This window comes from Camelus bactrianus, chromosome 21 (assembly GCF_048773025.1).
Source record: "Camelus bactrianus isolate YW-2024 breed Bactrian camel chromosome 21, ASM4877302v1, whole genome shotgun sequence".
NCBI lineage: Eukaryota > Metazoa > Chordata > Mammalia > Artiodactyla > Camelidae > Camelus > Camelus bactrianus.
Window position 1 is genome coordinate 8,414,751 of NC_133559.1, and position 19,800 is coordinate 8,434,550.

General features: G+C 53.3%; 1 protein-coding gene across 1 annotated transcript; it reads right to left on the minus strand.

Annotated features, from left to right (window-relative positions):
* Positions 1–46: 46 nt before the first annotated feature.
* Positions 47–10,685, minus strand: MEX3A (mex-3 RNA binding family member A). The gene is made up of 2 exons (XM_074349563.1): positions 9,423–10,685; positions 47–5,811 (listed from the first exon to the last, which is right to left on the minus strand). The coding sequence occupies exons 1-2, from the start codon at positions 10,411–10,413 to the stop codon at positions 4,703–4,705; spliced, it is 2,100 nt and encodes a 699-aa protein (XP_074205664.1). The 5' UTR covers positions 10,414–10,685; the 3' UTR covers positions 47–4,702.
* Positions 10,686–19,800: the final 9,115 nt, after the last annotated feature.

Genomic DNA, 19,800 nt, shown 5'->3' on the forward strand with positions numbered 1-19,800 from the left:
CACCCCAAGGTGTTCAGACTCACATGCAGAGAAAGAAGCCAGAGCCTTAAGTAATAATACTTTTAATAAAATTAAGTTCTTAATAGCACATTTAATACATTAACCCTCCCCCTTCTTGGTTTCTCTGCATTTTGTGCAACATCACTTTGACTTGATTATTCATGGGTTCATTTTGTTTCCCGCCTTTATTTTGCTTTTGAAATGTTTCTCCTTGGTGGATTTGTACGTGTCTTCACTAGATGCCTCAAATTAAGTCTGACCACAATCCTACTCTACTTTCTACAGTGGAGAGACCATCCCCCCTGCCCCAGGGCTGTCTCCCCCCACCCACCCGACCCCACCCGCACCCTCGAGTGGGTAAGGGGAAGCCCTCCCCAACCCAGACGCTACCTCCCCAAACTAGCGGGGTTTCTAGGACAAAAAGAGCAGGGGGAAACCTGTCCCTAGGTGGGGTGAGAAGAGTAAATTGGGGAGAGGGAGATGTGTTTGGGTTCTAGGGCCAGGGAGGGGCATGACAGTCATTGGTGTCAAATGGAGCAGGCTCTTCTGGCCAACAGGAGCCCAGGGGCCTCCACACTCCCTTGGCTAGGAGGAAGGGGCCTGACCTGATTGCAAGCTGGGGTTGGTAGAAGGCAAGTGCTTAAAAAAAAATGAGTTGATTTCTCACAAGCAAAAGCCAGACTCCCCTGTTTTCTATGAGGAGAGTGAGGTGCCCAGGGGCCAGGACACAGTGGAAGACCCCAACCTGAACACTTAACAGATGGAGGAATAGAGGGTTAGGGTCACGGTCACCCAAAGTCCCCTCCCCCTGCCTTTGTACCCTTGGGGGCTGTTCTCCCAGGCCTTCAAGGACAATGTCTCCACTCTACCCCAGTGGGTGGGAAATCCTTCTTGGAATCTAACTTCTATGAGACAATAATGCACTCTGCAAACATGTAAAGCACGGGCAGCTTTAAAGGAGAACTGAGAACTGAGATGGTGACTCCAACTGCTGCCATGGAGGTCAGAAGCTAAGTGGGATACTGGGTGGGAAGAGGGACGGGGGACAGACCCTCCTCAGTCCCACTGAAGCTGTGAGAAAGTAAGGGGTGTGTGTGTGTGTGTGTGTCTGCAGGTGGAAAGACCCTCCTCAGTCCCACTGAAGCTGTGAGAAAGTAAGGTGTGTGTGTGTGTGTGTGTGTGTGTGTGTGTGTGTGTGTGTGTGTGTGTGTGTGTGTGTGTGTCTGCAGGTGGAAAGACCCAATCAATCAGCAGTGGAGTGGATTGAGGTTACATTTCAAGGACTTCCTCAGTTAGGCCTGGGAGAAGCTAGCTCAGGAGGGTTGGAGCTGGGCAGTCTCCGTCCTCCCAGAGCCCCAAGAGGACACATCACTTAAGAGTAAGGGCGGCCCAACAGAGGGAAGGCCGGGATGGTCAGGCGATTGTGCTCTCCCTCCTCTGCTGCTCCTAGCCCAGCCCCACTCTGGCTGAAAAGATCAAGGTCCATCCTTTCAAAGACCCTGGGAACCAAGCCCCTCAGCTATTTGTCCTACAACTTTAAAATCCAAGGATTCTCAGAATCAACCCCAGCAGACTGGAAGGAAGCTCCCAACCATATCTAGCAACCTGCTCCCACCCCGGTATCTGAAGATAGGGGGGCTCAGGGTGGACTCAGCCACTTCCCTCCTCTATTTTCCTTTTCGTTACGACTTTTATACATTCTACTGGACCCAGGGGCCCTCAATGCTACTAAACTTTAAGCTATCTGAATATCATCTACTAAGTAACTAGTAATTCTTTCTTTTTTTCTCTAGGATTATATGAAATAAATTTGAATTATTATTATTATTAATAATTATTATTTTGTAGTATTCTTTTCTTTTAAACCCCTCGGTTTCTTTCTTTTTCTTCTCTCTCTCTCATTTTTGGTTAAAAAAAAAACAACAAAAACTATTTCTCTTAAATCTCATACCTCTCTGAGGGTTCCCATAGGCCAGCTAGGCCTCAGTTCTGGACTTCCCCTCCTCACTCGCCCTGGGACAGGGCAGGGGAAGGGGGGCACACCCCAGGATCCTCAGTCCTCAGTCCTCCTGCTTCTTCCTTTTCTTGTTAATTCCTTTCTTTGTTTGGCTCTGCCGGCTCCCCTGAGGGGGAGGGGTAGAGGGGAGGGGGAGCCCCGGGGGTGAAATCCAATCTACTAGCAGGGCCCCAGAGGGACCAGGTTCCCCTGGCCCCCCCGTCTCCACCATCCATCCTAGGATGCTCCCCCTGAAAAGCAAATGACATTCCTCCCCAAAAAAAAGTGGGGGAAAAAAGGAACGTAAACCCGAACATATATTAAAAACACTTTTTTAAGATTTAACTCTGAATACAAATGTATTTTTTTCTTCTCTCCCTACATATATTCTAAACCTTCTAAAGTTTTTTTATTTTTTTTAAGGATCACTTTATCATAAAATAAAATATCCTTTTCATATAATAAATTACCTAATAAAAAGTCTTTTTTTTCATATTAGCCCAGGTTCTTTGCTACATTTATATGGTAATAAACGCCTTTATTAAAATAGAATATTAAATTATAAAGAACTGCTTTTTTTTTTTTTTTTTTGCTATTTTTGTTTTCTCTCCTCTGTGTTGGTCGTCTATCTCGCTCCCTCTCACGCTCTCTTTCTCTCCTCTGTTTTGTCTCTCGCTGTGTGTGTTTTGCGTTTGTTTCTAGGTTTGGCTCAATCAGTAAGAGTGGGATTGAATTTTCTGAGCCCCCTAGTGTAACAGTCTTCTGCCTTTGTGGGTAGAGTGGAGAGGGGGAGGGGGATCCACAGACAGACATCCCATCTTCCCACCCCCCTCCCCGCCCCGCCTCGGCGACCGAGGGGTGCCCATTTGGTTTGGTTTCTATTGTACAGACATCTCAGGATGGCTCACATTGGCGGGAAGGAGGGAAGTTGTCACAGGCCAGTTTTCCCGGCTGTGACCTCCTTCCGCTCCCCTCCCTGGCTGGTGGTTTGGAGGGGAAGGCTGAGGAGAGGTGAGTTAATTCACAACAGGAGGAAGGAGAGGAGGAAATCCCCTCTGTACCCCCATCCCTGCACCCCCTCTCCATCCAGGAAGAATGGGACTCCCAAGCTTAAGTGCTCAGAGATCACCTAGAACAGTCCCACCCTACTATATACAAGAATCTCCTAGGACCCCCGAGGGACTCCCATCCCCCATCCTCTCCTGGCCCGGCCAGCGGAACCAGGAGGGTGGGAGGCTGGTGGCCACCCCAAGTGAGCAATAGGGAAGCAGCAAAGGGGGTGCAAGGCCTGTAATAATACAAGATTCTCACAACAGGCCGTGCTGCACCCCAATCCTGCTTGGCTCTGAACTGACCCCTCTCTGAAGCCCTGGCCTCTCTCCTCAACCACAATGAGTGAGACAAAGACTTCATGATTAACTTGCTAATAATGGTTCGGGTCAGGGTCAGGTCCAGAGAGGGGCGCAGGGAGTGGGGCACTGCAGCGGAGGAGTGGCCCCTCCCTCCAGCAGCCTCTCTTACTGCCGCAGGCCCTCTCCTGCTCCTTGAAGCAGCAGCCACACTACCCTGGCTCTGCCCCTCCCTCCACTAGAAAATCCAGCCCAAGAACTGCTCCCTAAACGTAATGCCCAAAGATGATAAAGGTGGAGGCTTGACCCTTTATGTTCCCCAGTATTAGTCCCCTCCTCAAATTTTCACTGAGAACGGGGATACATTCCATCAAGAATTTGAGGTGTTTCTTTGGAGGAGTAGGGAGAGGGCCTCCAGATGCCAGAAGAGGAATTGGGGGGGGGCCATCAAAACGTTCTCCCCCTACTTCTCCCCAAGGGGATGGTGTCCCCAAAGCTGGGCTGGAAGGGGTAGGAGGAAGGGGGGAGAAACGAAGAGAAAGAGCAAGACAGGGCTGATTGTGACAGCCAGCAAAGGGAAGCAAAGAGAAAAGCTGGGGGGAAGAGCAAAGGAGAAAGGAAAACCCAAAGAGAAGAAAGATGATGAGGAGGGAGTGGAGGGAGAAACTGAAGAGGGCAGAAAACAGCATCCCTCTCCAGATTCCTCTAGCCCAGCTTTGTGGGGACAGATGAGTTCTGAGCCCTTTATTGATTGACATGCTTCCTCTCCATCCCCCCTCCCCCCAAAATCTATTCTGACTTCTCAAAGGGCCCCAACCACCTTATACTGCTGGAAACCCAGAAACAGATTCCCAAACAGGATATGGTGGTGGAGAATCTAAAGGGTCAAGTTAGGAGGTCAGAGGTCGGGACCAGAGGGCTTGAGGATTGGAAGAGCACCTCTAGATACAGATGGTAATTCTCCCTCTCCCTTTCGCCACCCCTCCACAGAGGAAGGGGTAGTGTGACACACAGACGGGGAGGTGGAGAGGGGGTCAGGATGCCTTAGGGGCCACCTCTGGCAAAACAAAAGTTTCTCTTAGCTGCTTCCAGATTGAAGGGTGTGTTGAGGTATCAGAGTTGTAACTCTAGCAAAATTTCCGGCCTGGCCCCCTCCCAACCTTTCTAGGACAGGGTGACCAGAGGCTCTGAAAGTGGCCCACCCTCCAGCCACCATCGCCTCCCCTTCCCCCTCCCCAGCGATCGAGTATCTCTAAGCACCTTGCCCCTCAAATTACTGATTTCCAAAAGGAGCTATCGGAAAACAGCTCCGGGAAGGCCCCGGGGGAGTGGCCCCAGGAGGCATGGGGCAGGGGGCTTAGGAAAATATTCGGATGGCTTGCGTGGCTGTGATGTGGCAGACGGGACACTCGGGGTCCGTCCTCTCGCAGATGCGTACCGCACACTCCATGCAGAACAGGTTGTGTCCACAGGGCACGAGTGCGGCAGTCACCTCACTCTCGAAGCACACCATGCAATCACGCCCGCCGCCGGGGCTCCGCAGGCCGCCCCCGCCAAGTTTAGAGAAGCCCTGGAGAGGCTCTCCCGGCGGACGTCTTGGGAGTCCCGCCAGCTCCGGCCCCGCGGAGGTGGCAGGAGAGCGATGCGCTCCCGGAGGCCCTGCGCGGGCCTTGGCGGAAGAGGAGGAGGAGGAGGAGGCGGAGGAGAAAAGCACCGAGGTGGGCGTGGCGTTCTCCTGGCCCGCCCAGAGCGGGGGGCTAGTCTCAGCCACGCCGTAGTACACGTCCTGCTTGCCCACGCCGTAGCCCGGAAATAGGTACCCGCCGTAGCCGAAGTCCCCGCCTTGTTCGCCCAGGCGCGGGGCCTCGAAGCCAGAGTCCACTCCGCACTCGCCGATGCAGCCCAGGCTGTTCTGCCGGAAGGTGGAAAGAGGCTTGCAGCCGGGAGGGTGCACCCGCCAGGCCTCGGAGTAGCGGCTATCAAGCGCGGCGTCGGGGCTCCCGGCCAGGAAGTCGTTTTCATTGTTGTACTCGAGGATCTTGCCTGTGCGCACTGCGATGTGCGTCTCGATCTCTTCGCGCGCACGCTCCACGTTGCCAGGGGCACCGGTGATCTCGAACACCGGGTCGCGGTCCCGGCTTGGCGTGATAATGTACGTGTTGGTCTGCTGCTGGATGCGTTTGATGGTTGCCCCCTTGGGGCCCACCACCAGCCCCACCACGCGGTAGGGCACCCGCACACGAATGGTCACTTGGCCAGGGAGAGCAGGCGCCACGCCAAAGGCGGCGCCGGACTTGTTGCGGGAGGCGCGGATCATGGAGAAGTGTTCCGCTGCTGAGATGATTTCTCGTCGGGCTGTGGCCACGTCCTCCCGCCGCCCGGTCACCATGAACACTGGCTCTTCTCCTCGCACTGGCGTCTTGATGTAGGTGTTGGTCTTGGCCCTCAGAGCCTTAATCTTGCAGCCTAGGTAGGGAAGGGGAGAGATAAAGAAACTCACAGGGCAAGAAGGTTTGTGCTGGGACCCATAAGCTCCTGTTCCTACTCAGATACCCAGCCCCTCACCCTTTGAACCCCGCCCCTCAATCCACCCTGATTGGAAAAATCCATTCGTCATATCTCAGATCCAAGAGACGTCTCTAGCAACCACAGACTACAAAATGTCCCAACTTTCCCTGGGATTCCATTCAGGACCTTTAAATTCATGCACTCTTTGAAATCCGGAAATAATCACTGACCCTCCCAGACAAGCTTCTAACCTCAAATCTACTTACTAACTCTTCCCCAACCAGGAGCTGTTCCCTCAATTTCTCTACTGATTTCTGGCTACTTAAAAACTCCCAAACCACTTAATCACCCCACCCTACCCTGGCCCACAATTGTAATCTCCAGTCTGTTACTGACCTTGATCTTTCCTCAGAACCCCAATGCGCTCAGCAACCCACAATCTACTCCTCAGTTGATCTCCATTCATTAAAAGTGTCCTCCGGTCTACTCTGAGACCTGAGACAACTGGTCGCCATCTGATTCCATGCCCTCCACCCACTAGTGTCTCCCAGTAGGCTCCAAATTCATAGCAAGTTTTCAGCAACTGGTGGACTGTGAGAGACTGGGAAGGGTCTCAGGATCAGAGTTTCAAGAGGGAAAGGAGGCTAATGACGTGTGAGGGACAGCACCTGACTCCATGGACATTCCTGCCACCCTACCCTCTGGAGGCAGGAGAGCCAAGATGGGCTGGGGGCTGATTAAGGTGGGGGAAGGTGTTCTGGACCCGTACTCCTGCTCTGAAGGAGTGGGTTAAATCTGGGAGGTTGGAGAGAGAGGCAAGAAAAGAAAGAAGAGAGGGAGACAAAGAGAGACAAAGAGGGAGAAGGGGAAAGAAAAGTGAAGGAGGCTGGGATGACCACACAGCAGTATAAAGGTGGCAGACCTCGACAGATGACCAGACAAGGCTCTCTCCTCCTTCCCCACTTCCCTCTCCCTGCCCCTCACTTACGGAGACTCACATGCTTTCTCAAAGCACACATACTACATGTGTGTGAGTTTGCACACGCACACAGACCTAGGAGCCGTGAGGCCCTGTGCCTTTTTCTAAACAATACTTGTGGTGCAAGTGAATGCACACTTTCACACACCCCTCCTCTCTCACACACGGATTCCCTGTTTCAACCTTTAATCCACCCCACTCTTCCATCCCCATCACGCCCAGCACAGAAGCAGCACATTCCTATACACGCCCACAACTTTTGCTCCCATTCACATATAGACACGTTCACACCCCTCTTCAAATTCACACTCGCCATTCCCCTTCTCACTCCCCTGCCACACTACCTATCCCCCCAAAACCAACGCCAGTGGTCCTAGTTTTCTAACTCTGCCCCAACCCTCAAATCACAGGCCTAAGGTGAGCCCGTTTTTTTTCCCCTCTCCTTCCTCTACTCCAGATGGCTTCTTCTCCAACCCTACCAGATTGGCATGTGGGAGGAGAGCGGGTTGGGGGCAGCTCTCCTCACCTTCAGGAGACCTCAGGAAGGAGAATTTGCTCCTCCCTTTTTGTCTTCAGACCTCTTGGCAGTTGAGAAGTCCTACCTGTTGTCAGGCCTACATCCTTACTGCTTTAATGTCAGTAAATGATTGTTCTATTTGTGAGGCATGGAGGGTTAAAGAACAGTGAAGCCCCCACTCTTACAACTTCTACTCACGTGGCATCTGGTAGGCACCTGGGTTCTGGCTCTAAGTTTTGGGTCCATAAACTTACACGAGAGCTAAGTGTCTTTGGGGATTGGAGTTGGGGTGAGAAGGACGAGCTGGGCCTAAGAGTAAGGAGAAAAGCTAGAGGCCTGGAGGTGTGGAACTGGTGGTGGTGGACCTTGTTCTGGGTTTCAAAACCCTGAAGAAGCATCTCTTGAAGAGAAGACCCACTTGGCTTCACCTTCCTAGAGGTCAAATAAAGGAGCACTGACACTGCAGCAGGAGGAGGGAGGTTAGATAAGAGAGAGGACTTCCCTATACTTAAGGAATGAGGGGGAGGCATATCTTCTCTGAATAGGAGAAATCCCCCTACTTTTATGAGAGACAGGCCCATCTGATGCGGAGGCAGAAGAGGAAAGAATGACTCCATGAAATTCCGGGGCCTCCCAAGACCACCCCCACACCCAAGAAAAGATATCAGTGTCCCCACCCAATTCCAGGGCTCTGGGTCCCTAGTTTCTGGCAACAAGAGGAAATCAACTTTTTAAACCAAAAATCTCGAGAGATGGAGTGCCCCAGGGGGATGAGGGCTATGCAGGGGAGTGGCCTCTTCCCCTCCTCCATTCTGGATCTCCCTGAAAAATCCCCCCAACCCCCAGCACTCCATAGACTAGGTGGGATATGGAGTAAACCAGCCCCCCACCCCCCACCCCCACTTGCCTCCCCTCTTCTCCTGCCTCCAGCCGGCCTCCTCTCTCACTCCCAGCCGGAATGCAGCTCCTCTATTGTTCCCCACTGTGGGACAGCTCCTCCCCTGCTCCTCCCCCACCCCACATCTCCCCAGCCCAGCCCCCTTGCAATTTCCAAATCCCACCTCCCCCCACTCCCCTTTGGGAAACTGGGAGAGGGAAGGGTCCCCAAGATCCCGTCTGTTCAATCTGGACCCTCACCAACATTCCCACCCCCACCCGCCCAGGGATGCTGGAGCAGAGGAGGGTGTGGTATCAGACATACTACACTGGATTAATTCTGCACCCACCCCCCACCCCAACAACACACCCAGACACTTGCCCTTCACCAAATCTCCAGGTGAAGATTTCTTACCACCCCCCCCGCCGCATGCCCCCTCCCGCCCTGACCTACTCTCTCACTACCAGAGACCCCTCTTCAGGCCTCTGGCTCCTTACGGTGGCCAGCCCAGAACAAAAGCCTGAGAGAGAGGAGGAGAGGTCCACACCAGGACGTGGCACTTCGTTGGAAGCATCCCTTCCAAAACCCCATAGACCATTCAACTTTGGTGTGTGGGTGACCACAGGACTCCCTCCTCCCAGCAGCCCCCCTCCCCACCTCTTCCCCAGGCTGGGACCCTCCCATGAGCCACACCCCCTTCCATTCCTACAGTCAGCCCAACAAAGAGACAGATACTCAGTCTGGCTTCCCGGGCCAGGTCTCCCCCAAAGTCTGTAACTCTAGGCAGCTGGGGGTCTCAGGGGTGCCCCCTCCCCAACCCACTAGCAGATGCCAGAGTAGGGGCTTCTGAGTAACTCTTTGCACATTCCGCCAGTTTTTCTGGCTAGGAGTGGACACCCCCTCCGGACAGCCTCCCCGGATTGGGAGACCGAGCCCCCTCCCTTTTCCCTCTCTCCAAGAGAGGATATTTCTTTGTCTAAGGGCAGAGCCTAGGGGAGGAAGGATCTGGAGAACAGTACCAACTAGGGGATAGCAAGGAACTTTGTGGCAGTTGGAATCAGGGGAGGGGGTGAGTCCCCCTTTGTGGGGAAGGGACAGAGCCGGAGGCGCGCAAGGAGGGAGGAAATGAACTTTCCGTACTAGGGATGGGGTGCCCCCCACTCCAGTCCCTCTCCGCGGTCCCGGCGCCCGCTTACCTTGCCTGCCCACGATCTCGGCCACGTGCTCGGAGGTGGGCACGGGTACACACTCGGTGGTGTTGCTGCTGCCCTTCAGGCGCAGCTCGGCCTCTTTGTAGAGAGCGCAGAGCTTGGCGTCGCTGGCCCCTTTGGGGGCGGTGGGGGGCTGGGGCGTCTGCGCTGCGGGGGCCGCCGTCGGGGCGGCCGGGGGCGCCGCGGGCGGCGGCGGCGGAGCCGGCTGCGGGGGGGCGGCCGGCTGCGCGGGGGCGCCGCCCCCCCCACCTCCCCCGTCCTCGCCCGCCGTGGGGGCGGGGGGCTCCCCCAAACCCAGGAGGCAGAGTTGATCGAGAGCCAGCTGAAGGGCGCGCTCGTCTTCCAGCAGCCCTCGGTCCTTAGCGCTTCCCCCGAAACATCCTAGTTCTCCAAAGCCCCCATTTCTTTCCATTATTCCAGATACCACTAGACTAGGCATGGCGAAACAAAAGCTGGGGGAGAGAGGGAGAGGGAGAGAGAGAGAGAGGTGGTGGAAGGGAAAAGAGGAGAGAGGAGGGGAGGGGAGAGGAGAGGAGGGGGGTGTGTGGGGAGGGGGGAACAAAGAACTGGGGAGGGGGGAAGAAAGCGAGATAGAAAGATAGACCCTCCCCCTAAGCCCCCCTCCCCAAACACCCTGTAACCCGACTCCCCTCGCCCCAGCCCCCGGGGTGGGGGTGGGGGGAAAGAGAAGCAAAGCCAAGAAAGCAGATCTCGTCTCCTCTCCGGGGTGACGGGGGGCGGGGGGCTGCGGGATCTCTGCCCCCACCCCTCCCGCCTCGGACCCAGGAGTCTCTAGACCCCGCCGTCCAGACGCCCCCCTTAGGCTCCCGCACCGAGCCCCAGTCCAAGAGCGGCGCTCAGTGGCCCCCAATAGAGCCCAGCCCCTTCCAGCGCTCAAACTCTTTTGTTTTAAATGAACTGGATGGAGCAGCATGGAACTGACGGGAGGGGGGCGCGCCGGGGGCGCCCGGGGCATGCCGGGAGTTGTAGTTTCCCGCCCTCGGGGGCTCAGGGACAAATTCCTTGACCCGAGAAAGATAAGGATGTGCCTTCGGTCTTTACCCCCGACCCGGAGGCAAAGCGGTGTGTGGGATGGAAGTCGAGGTCCCTAATTTTTCCAAAAGGTCGGCACGGGGAGAGGAGTCTGAATACAGAAAAGGAACGGGTTGAAAAAAGGCTAATGGAGCGTGCCCCTCTCCCAAGACCGGCTCCCTCTCGATCCTGGCCAGCCTCTGGTCCCTCTTTCTTATGGTAATGAGGGCGAGAGGGCGGGGAGCGGTCCCGGCTGGGTCACTGCGGCTTTCTCTTTCTCTCTCTCCCCTCTCCCCCCTCCCTGCCGCGCTCCCTCCCAGCTCTCCGCTCCCCCTCCCGCTCTCCCAGAGTCGATCCCGGCTCCGGGCCGCGGGGAGAGGTTCTCCGCAGAGCAGACAAAGCCGCAGCCGCGATGCGGGGAGAACTCGCCTCTGCGCGCTGTGGGGGCCGGGATGGGGTGCCGGATTGGAGGGTGGGACCCCATGGCAAAAGACGGGGTCCCTTCATCCCCAAGCGGCAAGCCATCCCCCCTCATCCCCTCCTGCCCCCCAGTCTCTGGAGATCTGAGAGGCACCGACTGGGAGGTGAGTTAGTTCACATCCTTCTGATCACTGGAGGGGAGCTGGGAGGGCTGTGGAGTGAAGAGATGAGGAGGATGAAGGGGTGGAGGGAGAGGAGAGAAGTGGGGGACAGAGAGTGGGGAGACATTCCACATTAAAGGAATGGTGTGACTTAAGAGTATCGGGTGAGAGCTACGAGCTTCGGGTGCGACGGAAGGAGGAAAGAGAGACGGGATGGAATGGGGACCCAGACTTGGATCAGGTCTGGGCCATACATATAGCTCGGGGTGATCTTTTCTTTAGCCTTCACCATTATTCCACTTTGCCTCACCCACCTCTCCCCCACTGAAAACCCATTAATTCAGCTCCTGTGACTCTGGAAATTTGGTGAAAGCCAAAATCAGTTTTGAAGGCATGAACTGGACAGTTGGGTACTCTTAGGGAAGTTTGTGGAAGTTGGAGTGTAATGTAATCTTTTCTTCTCCCCTCACCCCATATCTTAAGCATTTCTTTTGTCATCCTTTTTATGTCTGGGTCTTTCCCAGTAGGAGAAAGGATAGCATTGCAGCTTGAGGGCTTGAGGTCAGACTTTTAAGAACTTCCCCAAAGAGTTTTATAAGAATGGGTGGGTGAGCTACAGTGGTAAGGTGTCCTTTTCTGGAGCGCCTTGGAAACCAAAAATCTAAACTAGTTTGTGAGGTAAAGTTCTGCTTGGAGGCTGGGGAATGGAGGAGATGACCTCATAGACCAGGCACTGTGAGGCCATGAGGGCTGAGCTGCGACGCCCATTTCCCTAAATTGATTCTTGGAAAGAGTCAATTTGCACACCAATGGGAGAGTGGGAGCCAGGGTAGAAGATCTCGGGAGGGGGTGGGGGTTGGCACACTGAGGGGCTATTGCTTGTTTGCCCAGCAGAAGATCCAAGGAAGGGGAGTCATGACTGAGAAACCCAGAAGGCCCCAGAATTGGGGAGGGGTGCTCTCCGGATCGAGGATTTAACATAAAGTTAACAACAAACCTTCTTGTGGTATTGGGCGCTCCCGCCTCTAAGCAAGAGTGTGAAAGGAGGAATTGAAGAGACAAGGCCCTGTGAGAGTGGGCTCTTCCCTGCACTTGTCCCCTATCCTTCTGCCCCATGAACCTAGATTGGGGGAACTGTGGTCCCGGGAACTGTGGTCCTCTCTCTCCTCGGGAGAAGGGTCTTACTCTGTGGACCAGGTAACTGTTTTTAACATTAATAGAAATAGGAAGCAGTTGCATAGGACTGATTTTTTGCCAGGCATTTTTGTCACCAGCTGGTCTGAACCTCCCTGTCCCTACTGAAATGAGACTCCTCCTAGACACCTACCCCTGAATTTGCCCCCTTCCACTTTCCTCCCCACTAAACTAATTGAAGCAGGAGGTTAATGACCAAAGAAGCCTTGGAATTTGGCCAGGGAGGAAAACAAAGGACAGAAACAAGTTGTGTGTGACTGGGGAGGGGACAGCTGCTGAATGGGAAGGGGTAGACTAAAGGGTGGGGTAGGGGAAGGGGCAGTCCCTGCCGGACCCCCCTCACTGATCCAACAAGGACAAATCCATCCCCTAGGTGTGTTCATGCACCACTGTGTCCACCCTCAGGGTCCCACTGATTCCAAGTATCCAAGGCCAGAGAGGCAACCATGAACCTGGCACCTGGAGGGCAGGATGTATGTGTGTGTGTGCACTTAGTTGTGGGGCATGGGTGTGCATGCAGGGGTGTGAGCCTGCAGATTCTGTGGAGTGTGTCCACCCACAGCAGGGCCTGCTAGGGTGCCCAGTGGCAGAGGAGCCCGACAGTGGGCACCTTGAGGGCCAGGTTCTCAGGAGGGGTTTGAAGAGTCCCTCACTACCAGAGGCTGGTGGCCTCCTTTGTCCAAGGGACTCCCCTCCTCCACTGACACTGTGTTGGCTAAGCTAGGTTTCTGCCCAGGGGCCCTCCTGTTCTTCCTCCCGCCCCCCCACCCAACTCCCACCTTCCCAATCTAGAATTGTGACTATGAGGGCCGAAGTCCTTACTGAAATAATTTTGCTTGGAAATAGATAGCTGTGCCCACCCCACCCCTCACTCTCTGCCTATAACCAGAAAGGTGTGTAAGCGGCATACTTCTCCCCTTCAGGACCTCAGAGGACAGGAGTGTTTGTCTCATCTTTGTCACTGTCCCCAACCCTGGTCCCCCAGTGCCCAGCACATGGCCCTGCCCAGAGAAAAAGCTCAATAAGGGTGTGGTGAGCATAAGTGCGTGGTCCAAGCTTTGTTACATAAGAGGAAGGAGCAGGCCTCTGGAGCCAAATGTACTGCTTCTTAGTTCTGCCCCTTGAGCAGTCAATTACTGCTGAGCCTCAATTTCCTCATCTCAAATGGAAATAATAAGCCAAGTTCCTAGCACAGTGCCTGGCTCATTTTAGGTGTTCAATCAATGTCAGTTTTTGGCCCTGGATGCTCTCCCCTGGCAATTAACTTTTGTTAGTGGTCTTCATGAATTAATTTTAATTCATTTATTAAGCGAACTGCTTCCAATTGAGCTCTTAAGATGTACCAGGCACTGAGGAGATCCTGACCCACTGTGAGTCCCTTGAAGTCAGTTCTAGACCTGGACTTGCAGACAGAAGATCATCCCAAACAAACAGCACATAAATCCCAAAAGAATTCCTGATGAGCACTGAGATGCAGGCGAACTCTACATCTCTAACACATACCCAGCCTCAGGCCTGAGGAACAAAGGACACTGTGGGGCTGTTGAGTTGGCTGTATGAGCGTGTGTCTATGTGCAAGTGTGTCTGTGTGTGTGTACACACAGGTCTGACTACAAGGCAGGAAAGGTGACCTAATCAAGAGTGGGGGGGCCCAGGGCTCGCATGGAGGCTGGAGGACAGGTGTGGGATGGGTGATCCAGACTGCTCATCTGCATGTGAGCTGTGTCCCTCCTCTCCTTCGAGCCAAAGTGGGCACCTGTTATTGCTGTCTAAGTACCAGGTACCAAGTGATGGGGGCACACACCTAACACCTGCCCCTCCCCTGCCCTATTCTTAGAGCCCCAAGGGAGGAAGGCAGGCAGATACAGGAGGCTACCACCAAGGTTGCCCTACCAAGCTGGCTGGCCCTTATAGAGGTTATCTCATCCATCTCCCTACTCCTGTCAGGATGCCTTCTCCATCTGTCCTAGTCAGCTGAGCCTCCTCTCCTATGCTTCAAGGGGTTTTCATTTTCTTTTCTTAATACCCCTCCTACATGGGAAGCCCACCTTGCTGTCTAAACACCATCCTTCGTGCTGAGAGCACAGACAGTTTTCTCTCTGTTTCTCAAACACACTCAACTCATTCATTTCAATCAGTGAGAATATATTGAGTAAAATTCTGTAAGACACAGAAAAGAAATATCAGACTTGATATCTGCCCTTAGCAAGACACAGAATCAAGCCTACATGACCCAGAGAACATGCTCAAATAGGATTAAATGTGAGGACAAAACAGTCTTTGGGACTTAAGGCTACAGAGATTAGAGGAGAGAGCAAGTCACTATGGTCCTTCCATTATTATGGACCCAATCTCAAGGCCTTTGAAGCCCAGCTTGAGGTCTGGACCTGGACAAACACCTCTCTGCTCCTCCCCTGGGACCATTCCAGCACTACTCACTACCAGATCCCCTGCACTCTCTGATTTCCCCAGGGAGAGCCGCTCAGAGGGGCAGGAGCAGAGCTGGGGTCCCCCAGGACAGCTGGTTGACAGGGCCTCTCTGGGATTCAGCGCCTGACCCAGGCGTCCAGGAGGCGGGTGATACCAGAGCTGTGACAGTTGGTCCCCAGATTCCTCACCCAGTGGCGCCAGCTCTGGTTTCTTGGCTGAGGCAAGGGAAGAGGAGGGGCACCTGGTACCAGCCAGGGCTGGGTGTTCTCTTGGGGCAGGGTGGGGGAGGCAGTAAACATGCCCTTGGTAGTAGGTTATTGGGGAGGGATTTTTCTAGTGCCCTTTCTGAGGTAGATACTAACAGGGGATACTGAAGCATAAGACACAACCTGGCACAGGTGAATTAATGGATATAAAAGACATTCACTATATAGAATGTCATAGGTGGAATAGAAATTGAATGAATGAATAGGTTCATCAGTTACCTAATGGCCTTGTTTTGGGGAGAGGGAGATTGAGGCCCAGAGAACCCAGGTCCTGTGACTCTCTTGTGCCTTTTTTTCCCATCAGGAAAGGGAAGCGGAAGTCAGAGAGAGGGGTGGGAAGGGACTTGCCATTTCCTGAGTTTCCTTGTTGCTAGGCTCTCTTCTTGGCATTTACAGACTTGATCTCATTTAATGCTCTTCACAACTTAGAATTGCTGTCTCTGTATAACATCAAAGACCTGAGCTCAGAGAGGTTAAGTAACTTGCTCAAGTCACAAAGCTGGTAAGTGGACACTCTACTTTTCAAAGCCGGATCTGTCTTACTCTGGAGCCTAGGACACCAGAGGTAAACAGTGATACCCAGTGAGTGTCTGGAGGCCAAGGAGAAAGTAATCAGTGAAACTGAACCAGTTTGAAGAGGCTTCCTGGTTGAAGTGGATCTGAAGGCCCTGAAGGATGAGTGAGGTTCATTTGAAAGGAGAGGACTGGAGGGATGACTGGAGGTTGACTCCACAGGTGCCCAGGAGGTTTGCTGTTTGGGTAGGTGGCCAGCTTCCTTGGATCCTGAGTGGCAGGGGACAGGTGGAGGAAAAACATCTTTGAACTTTGACCACGAGGTGGCGCTGCAGGCCAGCTACTGGGAGTGGACACTGCTCGGACACTAAGGCCCAGATGTTTTCTACCTACAAGCAATGCTCCATGTCCAGTCCTGCCTCCTCAGGTGTCATCTCAAGCTTCCACTTTGCCCTTTTCTGGCAGGGCATTCAATACGTGGGAGAAAACGAGGCTACCATTCTAGTCCTGACTCAGGACAAAAACCCCGGTGGCTAAGACATGGGCATCCCCCTGGTCTGACCATCTCCCCCTGTCATCCTGAGCCCCCTTCAGCTGCTTAAGATTGGCTTCATGTCCAGTCGTCCTTTGAGTCCCGAGGAGACACTGTTCAGGGGACAGGCTAACCAAACAGGCATTTGATTACAACCAACCTGGGTCTGAAGGGGAATAATAATAAAACCTACCTGACAAGGAGTTAAAAGTTTTCAACCAATAAATATATATTAAACACTTGCTGTATCAGGCACTGTTCTAGGCATTGGAGATGCATCATTGAACAAGACAAAGTCCTTACTCTCAGGGAGCTGATATTCTCTGGGGGAGGGGAGGCAGACAATAAACAAGTAGATGTCATTTCTGGTAGTGGTCATAATTGTGAAGAAAAGCAAAGCAAGATATGGGGGTAGAAAGGTGTGAGATGGTTAATTTAGAGAGAATGATCACGTTGTGAGAATTTACCCGAACATACATAAAGCCCAGCGCCTGGCATTGCATTAGTGATTGCTACTGTTATTTTGTTCCCTTTGCTTCCGGCCCTCTCCATCCCCACGTCCCCCTTTGTCCGTCCCACATTCTCCCTGCCTTCTCCCAACAGCCTTCACAGGGAAAACAGGTGCTGGCTTGGAACCAGATGTCCTGAGTTTTTAGTCCTGGCTCTGCTATGATGGTTCCAACCTCCTCCCCCGACTTCTGGTAAATTATCACCCTCCACCTGATTGCTCAAGCCAGAAATCTGGAGCGGGCTGTGATTCTTGCCTTTTCCCTAACTCCCTCACATCTAGTCCATCAATCAGTTCTATCAACTACACCTCAAAACATTTCCCAAACCCATCAACTTCCCTCTACTAGTACCCTCCTGATCTGAGCCATCATCATCTCCTGCCTGGAGTAGCCTCTAACTGGTCTCCGTCCTTCACTCTTGTCTCCCCTGCCCTTTCTAATCCATTCTCCTCATGGTGGCCAGAGAGATCATTTAAAAAAAAAATCTGATCATGAAAGTCTCCTTCTTAAAACCCTGTATTGGCTCCCTATCATTGTTAGATTCAAGATCAAACTCCTTGGTGTGGTTTACATTCTGGCTCCTGCCCACCAGTCCAGCTGATTTTGCCCTCTCACTCACTACTCCAGCCACATGGGCCCTCTTTCAGGGCTTTGTGCACACCATGTTCTGCCCATCACCCAGCTTTGCCCTGTGCTGTCCCATCTGCTATTCCCTCACCCTCACCCTGGCTAATGCTGGTTCATCTTGCAGGACTCGAATTTGATGTCACTTTCCTTGAGAAATCTCACCTGGTCATTTGGGAGGGGATCCCTTCCCATTCATCACACTATGTTGTAACTGTCTGTTTATGTTTCTGTCTCCCTGGTACCTTGGGAGCTCCTTGAGCACCGAGACTGAAGCTAGTCCACTCCTGCATTCCCACACCTATGCCTGGCACACAGTAGGTGCTCAATCAGTGTTTGCGGTTTGGAAGCTGGGCATACCCATTCCCTCTTGAATAGACTCTTCCCCTGACCCCCACCCCTCCCCCAGTATTCAACTTCTCCCTCTGCTTTTCCATCATATCTCCCACCCTCCACACCCAGCTTCACCTCTCCCCTCCTCTTCACACCCCGATCCCTCTCTCACAGCCATCCCTCATCATCCCTCCAAGGGGCTGCTGTTTGCATGATGCTTGGCATATACTACCACTGGGTTCCTCCTCTCAAGCACCTAGTCTGGAACTCTTACACAGCAGGAACTCAATAATGATGCTAATTCACTGATAGGACTTCTGACTGATGGCTCAGAAGGGATCTCTAAGCATGTAAATCCCTCCCCTCAGTCATTGCTGCTAAAAGGAGTCTTGGGACCTTAAGAGTGCAAAGAAGTATACATGGGTCGTGTGCTCCTGCCAGGCCCTCTCCATCCCCTAGGCCTTTGCAGGTGCTGTTCTGTCTGCCTCAGACCCTCTCTCCTCCATCACCTTGGCTGTCTCCCACTCATCCTTCAGAGCTGAGCTCAGGACTCATGTCTTCTGGGGGGTCTTCCTGATCATGCTGATGTACTCTGGTACTCTTCCCGAGACTGCTGTGGCACTGGGACCTACCCCTTTGTTGGTACTTAGCCCATAGTGCCATCAAAGCCAGTGTACATGTTCTGCCTGCTACCCCAGACCACAAGCTCCCCCAAAACAGGGGATGTCTCCCCAAAGCCTGGCAGAGGAGACGCTCAATAAAAATTTGTTACATAAATGATTAACTGAATGAATGAGAGGAAGAAAATTACCGTGTGATACTGAATGAGTCATTCTCTATCTTTGAGCCTCAGTTTCCTCTTCTGTAAAGTGGGGGCAGGAGAGGTTAGAACAGTGATGTGCTTGCCCATATTTAATAACTTGGTGTGGGGTGGAGCCCTGTTTATGGCAATTGCCAATTTCCATGGTATAAATTCTCTCACCGTGGCTGATTTCAATGTGAACAATGAGCTCTGGCCAGCAGGTACAAGCCACCTCCAGCTCAGGACTACAGAATGGGGTGGCTTGGGCCAGAGGGCCTTCAGGATACCTTCTGGTTCCAGCATCCTTGCACAAGGCCCCTTCTCAGGAGCCTGAGGGAGGTCAGGCTGCTCCCCAGCTGAATCCAGTTCCAGAACTTGGATACTACACCCAGGCTGCCTGGTGCCCCTTAGTGCCAGTTTTCTAGAGGCACTTCCACACCCTTCCAGGTGGGTAACTAGACATGTCTCTCCCAGGCAGCCTTCCCAGACTCCTTCAGGCCTGTTGGTTGGCCCAAGCCCTGACGTCAGACCTGGGCAGAGGACTCTCTACCCTGCTCTCCCTGTGTTTCTGGTCCCTACCTTCCCACACTGACTGGGGCTCCCTCAGAGCAGAGGTTGAGTCCAGTCTCAATTTTTACCTTGCTTGACCTCTGACCTCTGACCCTGCTGGTCCTTCCCTTCTTCTCCAAACTCTATTTTCTCCCTGGCTTTTCTCCTACCTCCCTGGGCACTCCTTTTCAGTCTCCTTTGCCCATCTCTCCTCCTCTGGGGCCAGTGGTTTCCAGGCCTGCAGTTTCCTCCACCTGGAACATACTTTCTTCTCCCTTTCTGCCCAGCTATTCAAGCAGGAGCCCACAGGGTGGCTGTCCTCCAAACCTGGGCTACAGGTGGGCAGGTGCTGCTGCCACCTACCTGTGAGCCCTATGCAAATTACTTAATGTCTCTGAACCTGTTTTCCCCAACTATAAAATGAAGATAATGGTAGCAATTACCACATGGGATTGTAGTGTGATTAGTGACTAGTCAGTGTGTAAAGTACTAACATAGTGTCTAGTATGCAGAAAGTCCTTAATAAGTGTTTGCGATTATCATTCAGGACTTAGCTTAGTCACCTCTTCCTCAGGGAAGCCACAGCCTGGGTTAGGTGCCTGGTTCTCTGCCCCCTGGCATCCTGAGCTGTGCCTTTTGAGGCAATTTTATTGCATGTTCCACGAGGACAAGAGTTATTTGGGGCACACAGATGGTAAATATCTGTGAATGAATGAATGCACGAACGATTTGGATGACGGTCACCATCCAGAGGACACAGCGGGGGCCTCCTGCCACTCAGGATTAGCCTGGACACGCCCACCCATAAGGAGAAGGTGGGGCCGGTCCCCACCGGGCCAGCAGGTGGCGCCAGCGCCCGTCAGTCTCTGCCCGTGGCCACCTCCCTTGCCCTTGCTGGTTTCACAACCCTGCGCCAAGGAGTTTGAACGGGGCGGGAGAGGCGGGGTCCTGAGGACTGATGAGGGCAGTTGGGGCTGGCACTTAATCGACTCTCCTGG

Excerpts from the sequence above, each read along its gene's own strand:
- MEX3A (XM_074349563.1), bottom strand. The coding sequence starts at position 10,413 with ATGCCCCGGGCGCCCCCGGCGCGCCCCCCTCCCGTCAGTTCCATGCTG. Across the intron at positions 5,812-9,422 it reads CGAGATCGTGGGCAGGCAAG|GCTGCAAGATTAAGGCTCTG; the intron begins GTAAGCGGGCGC and ends TTCCCTACCTAG.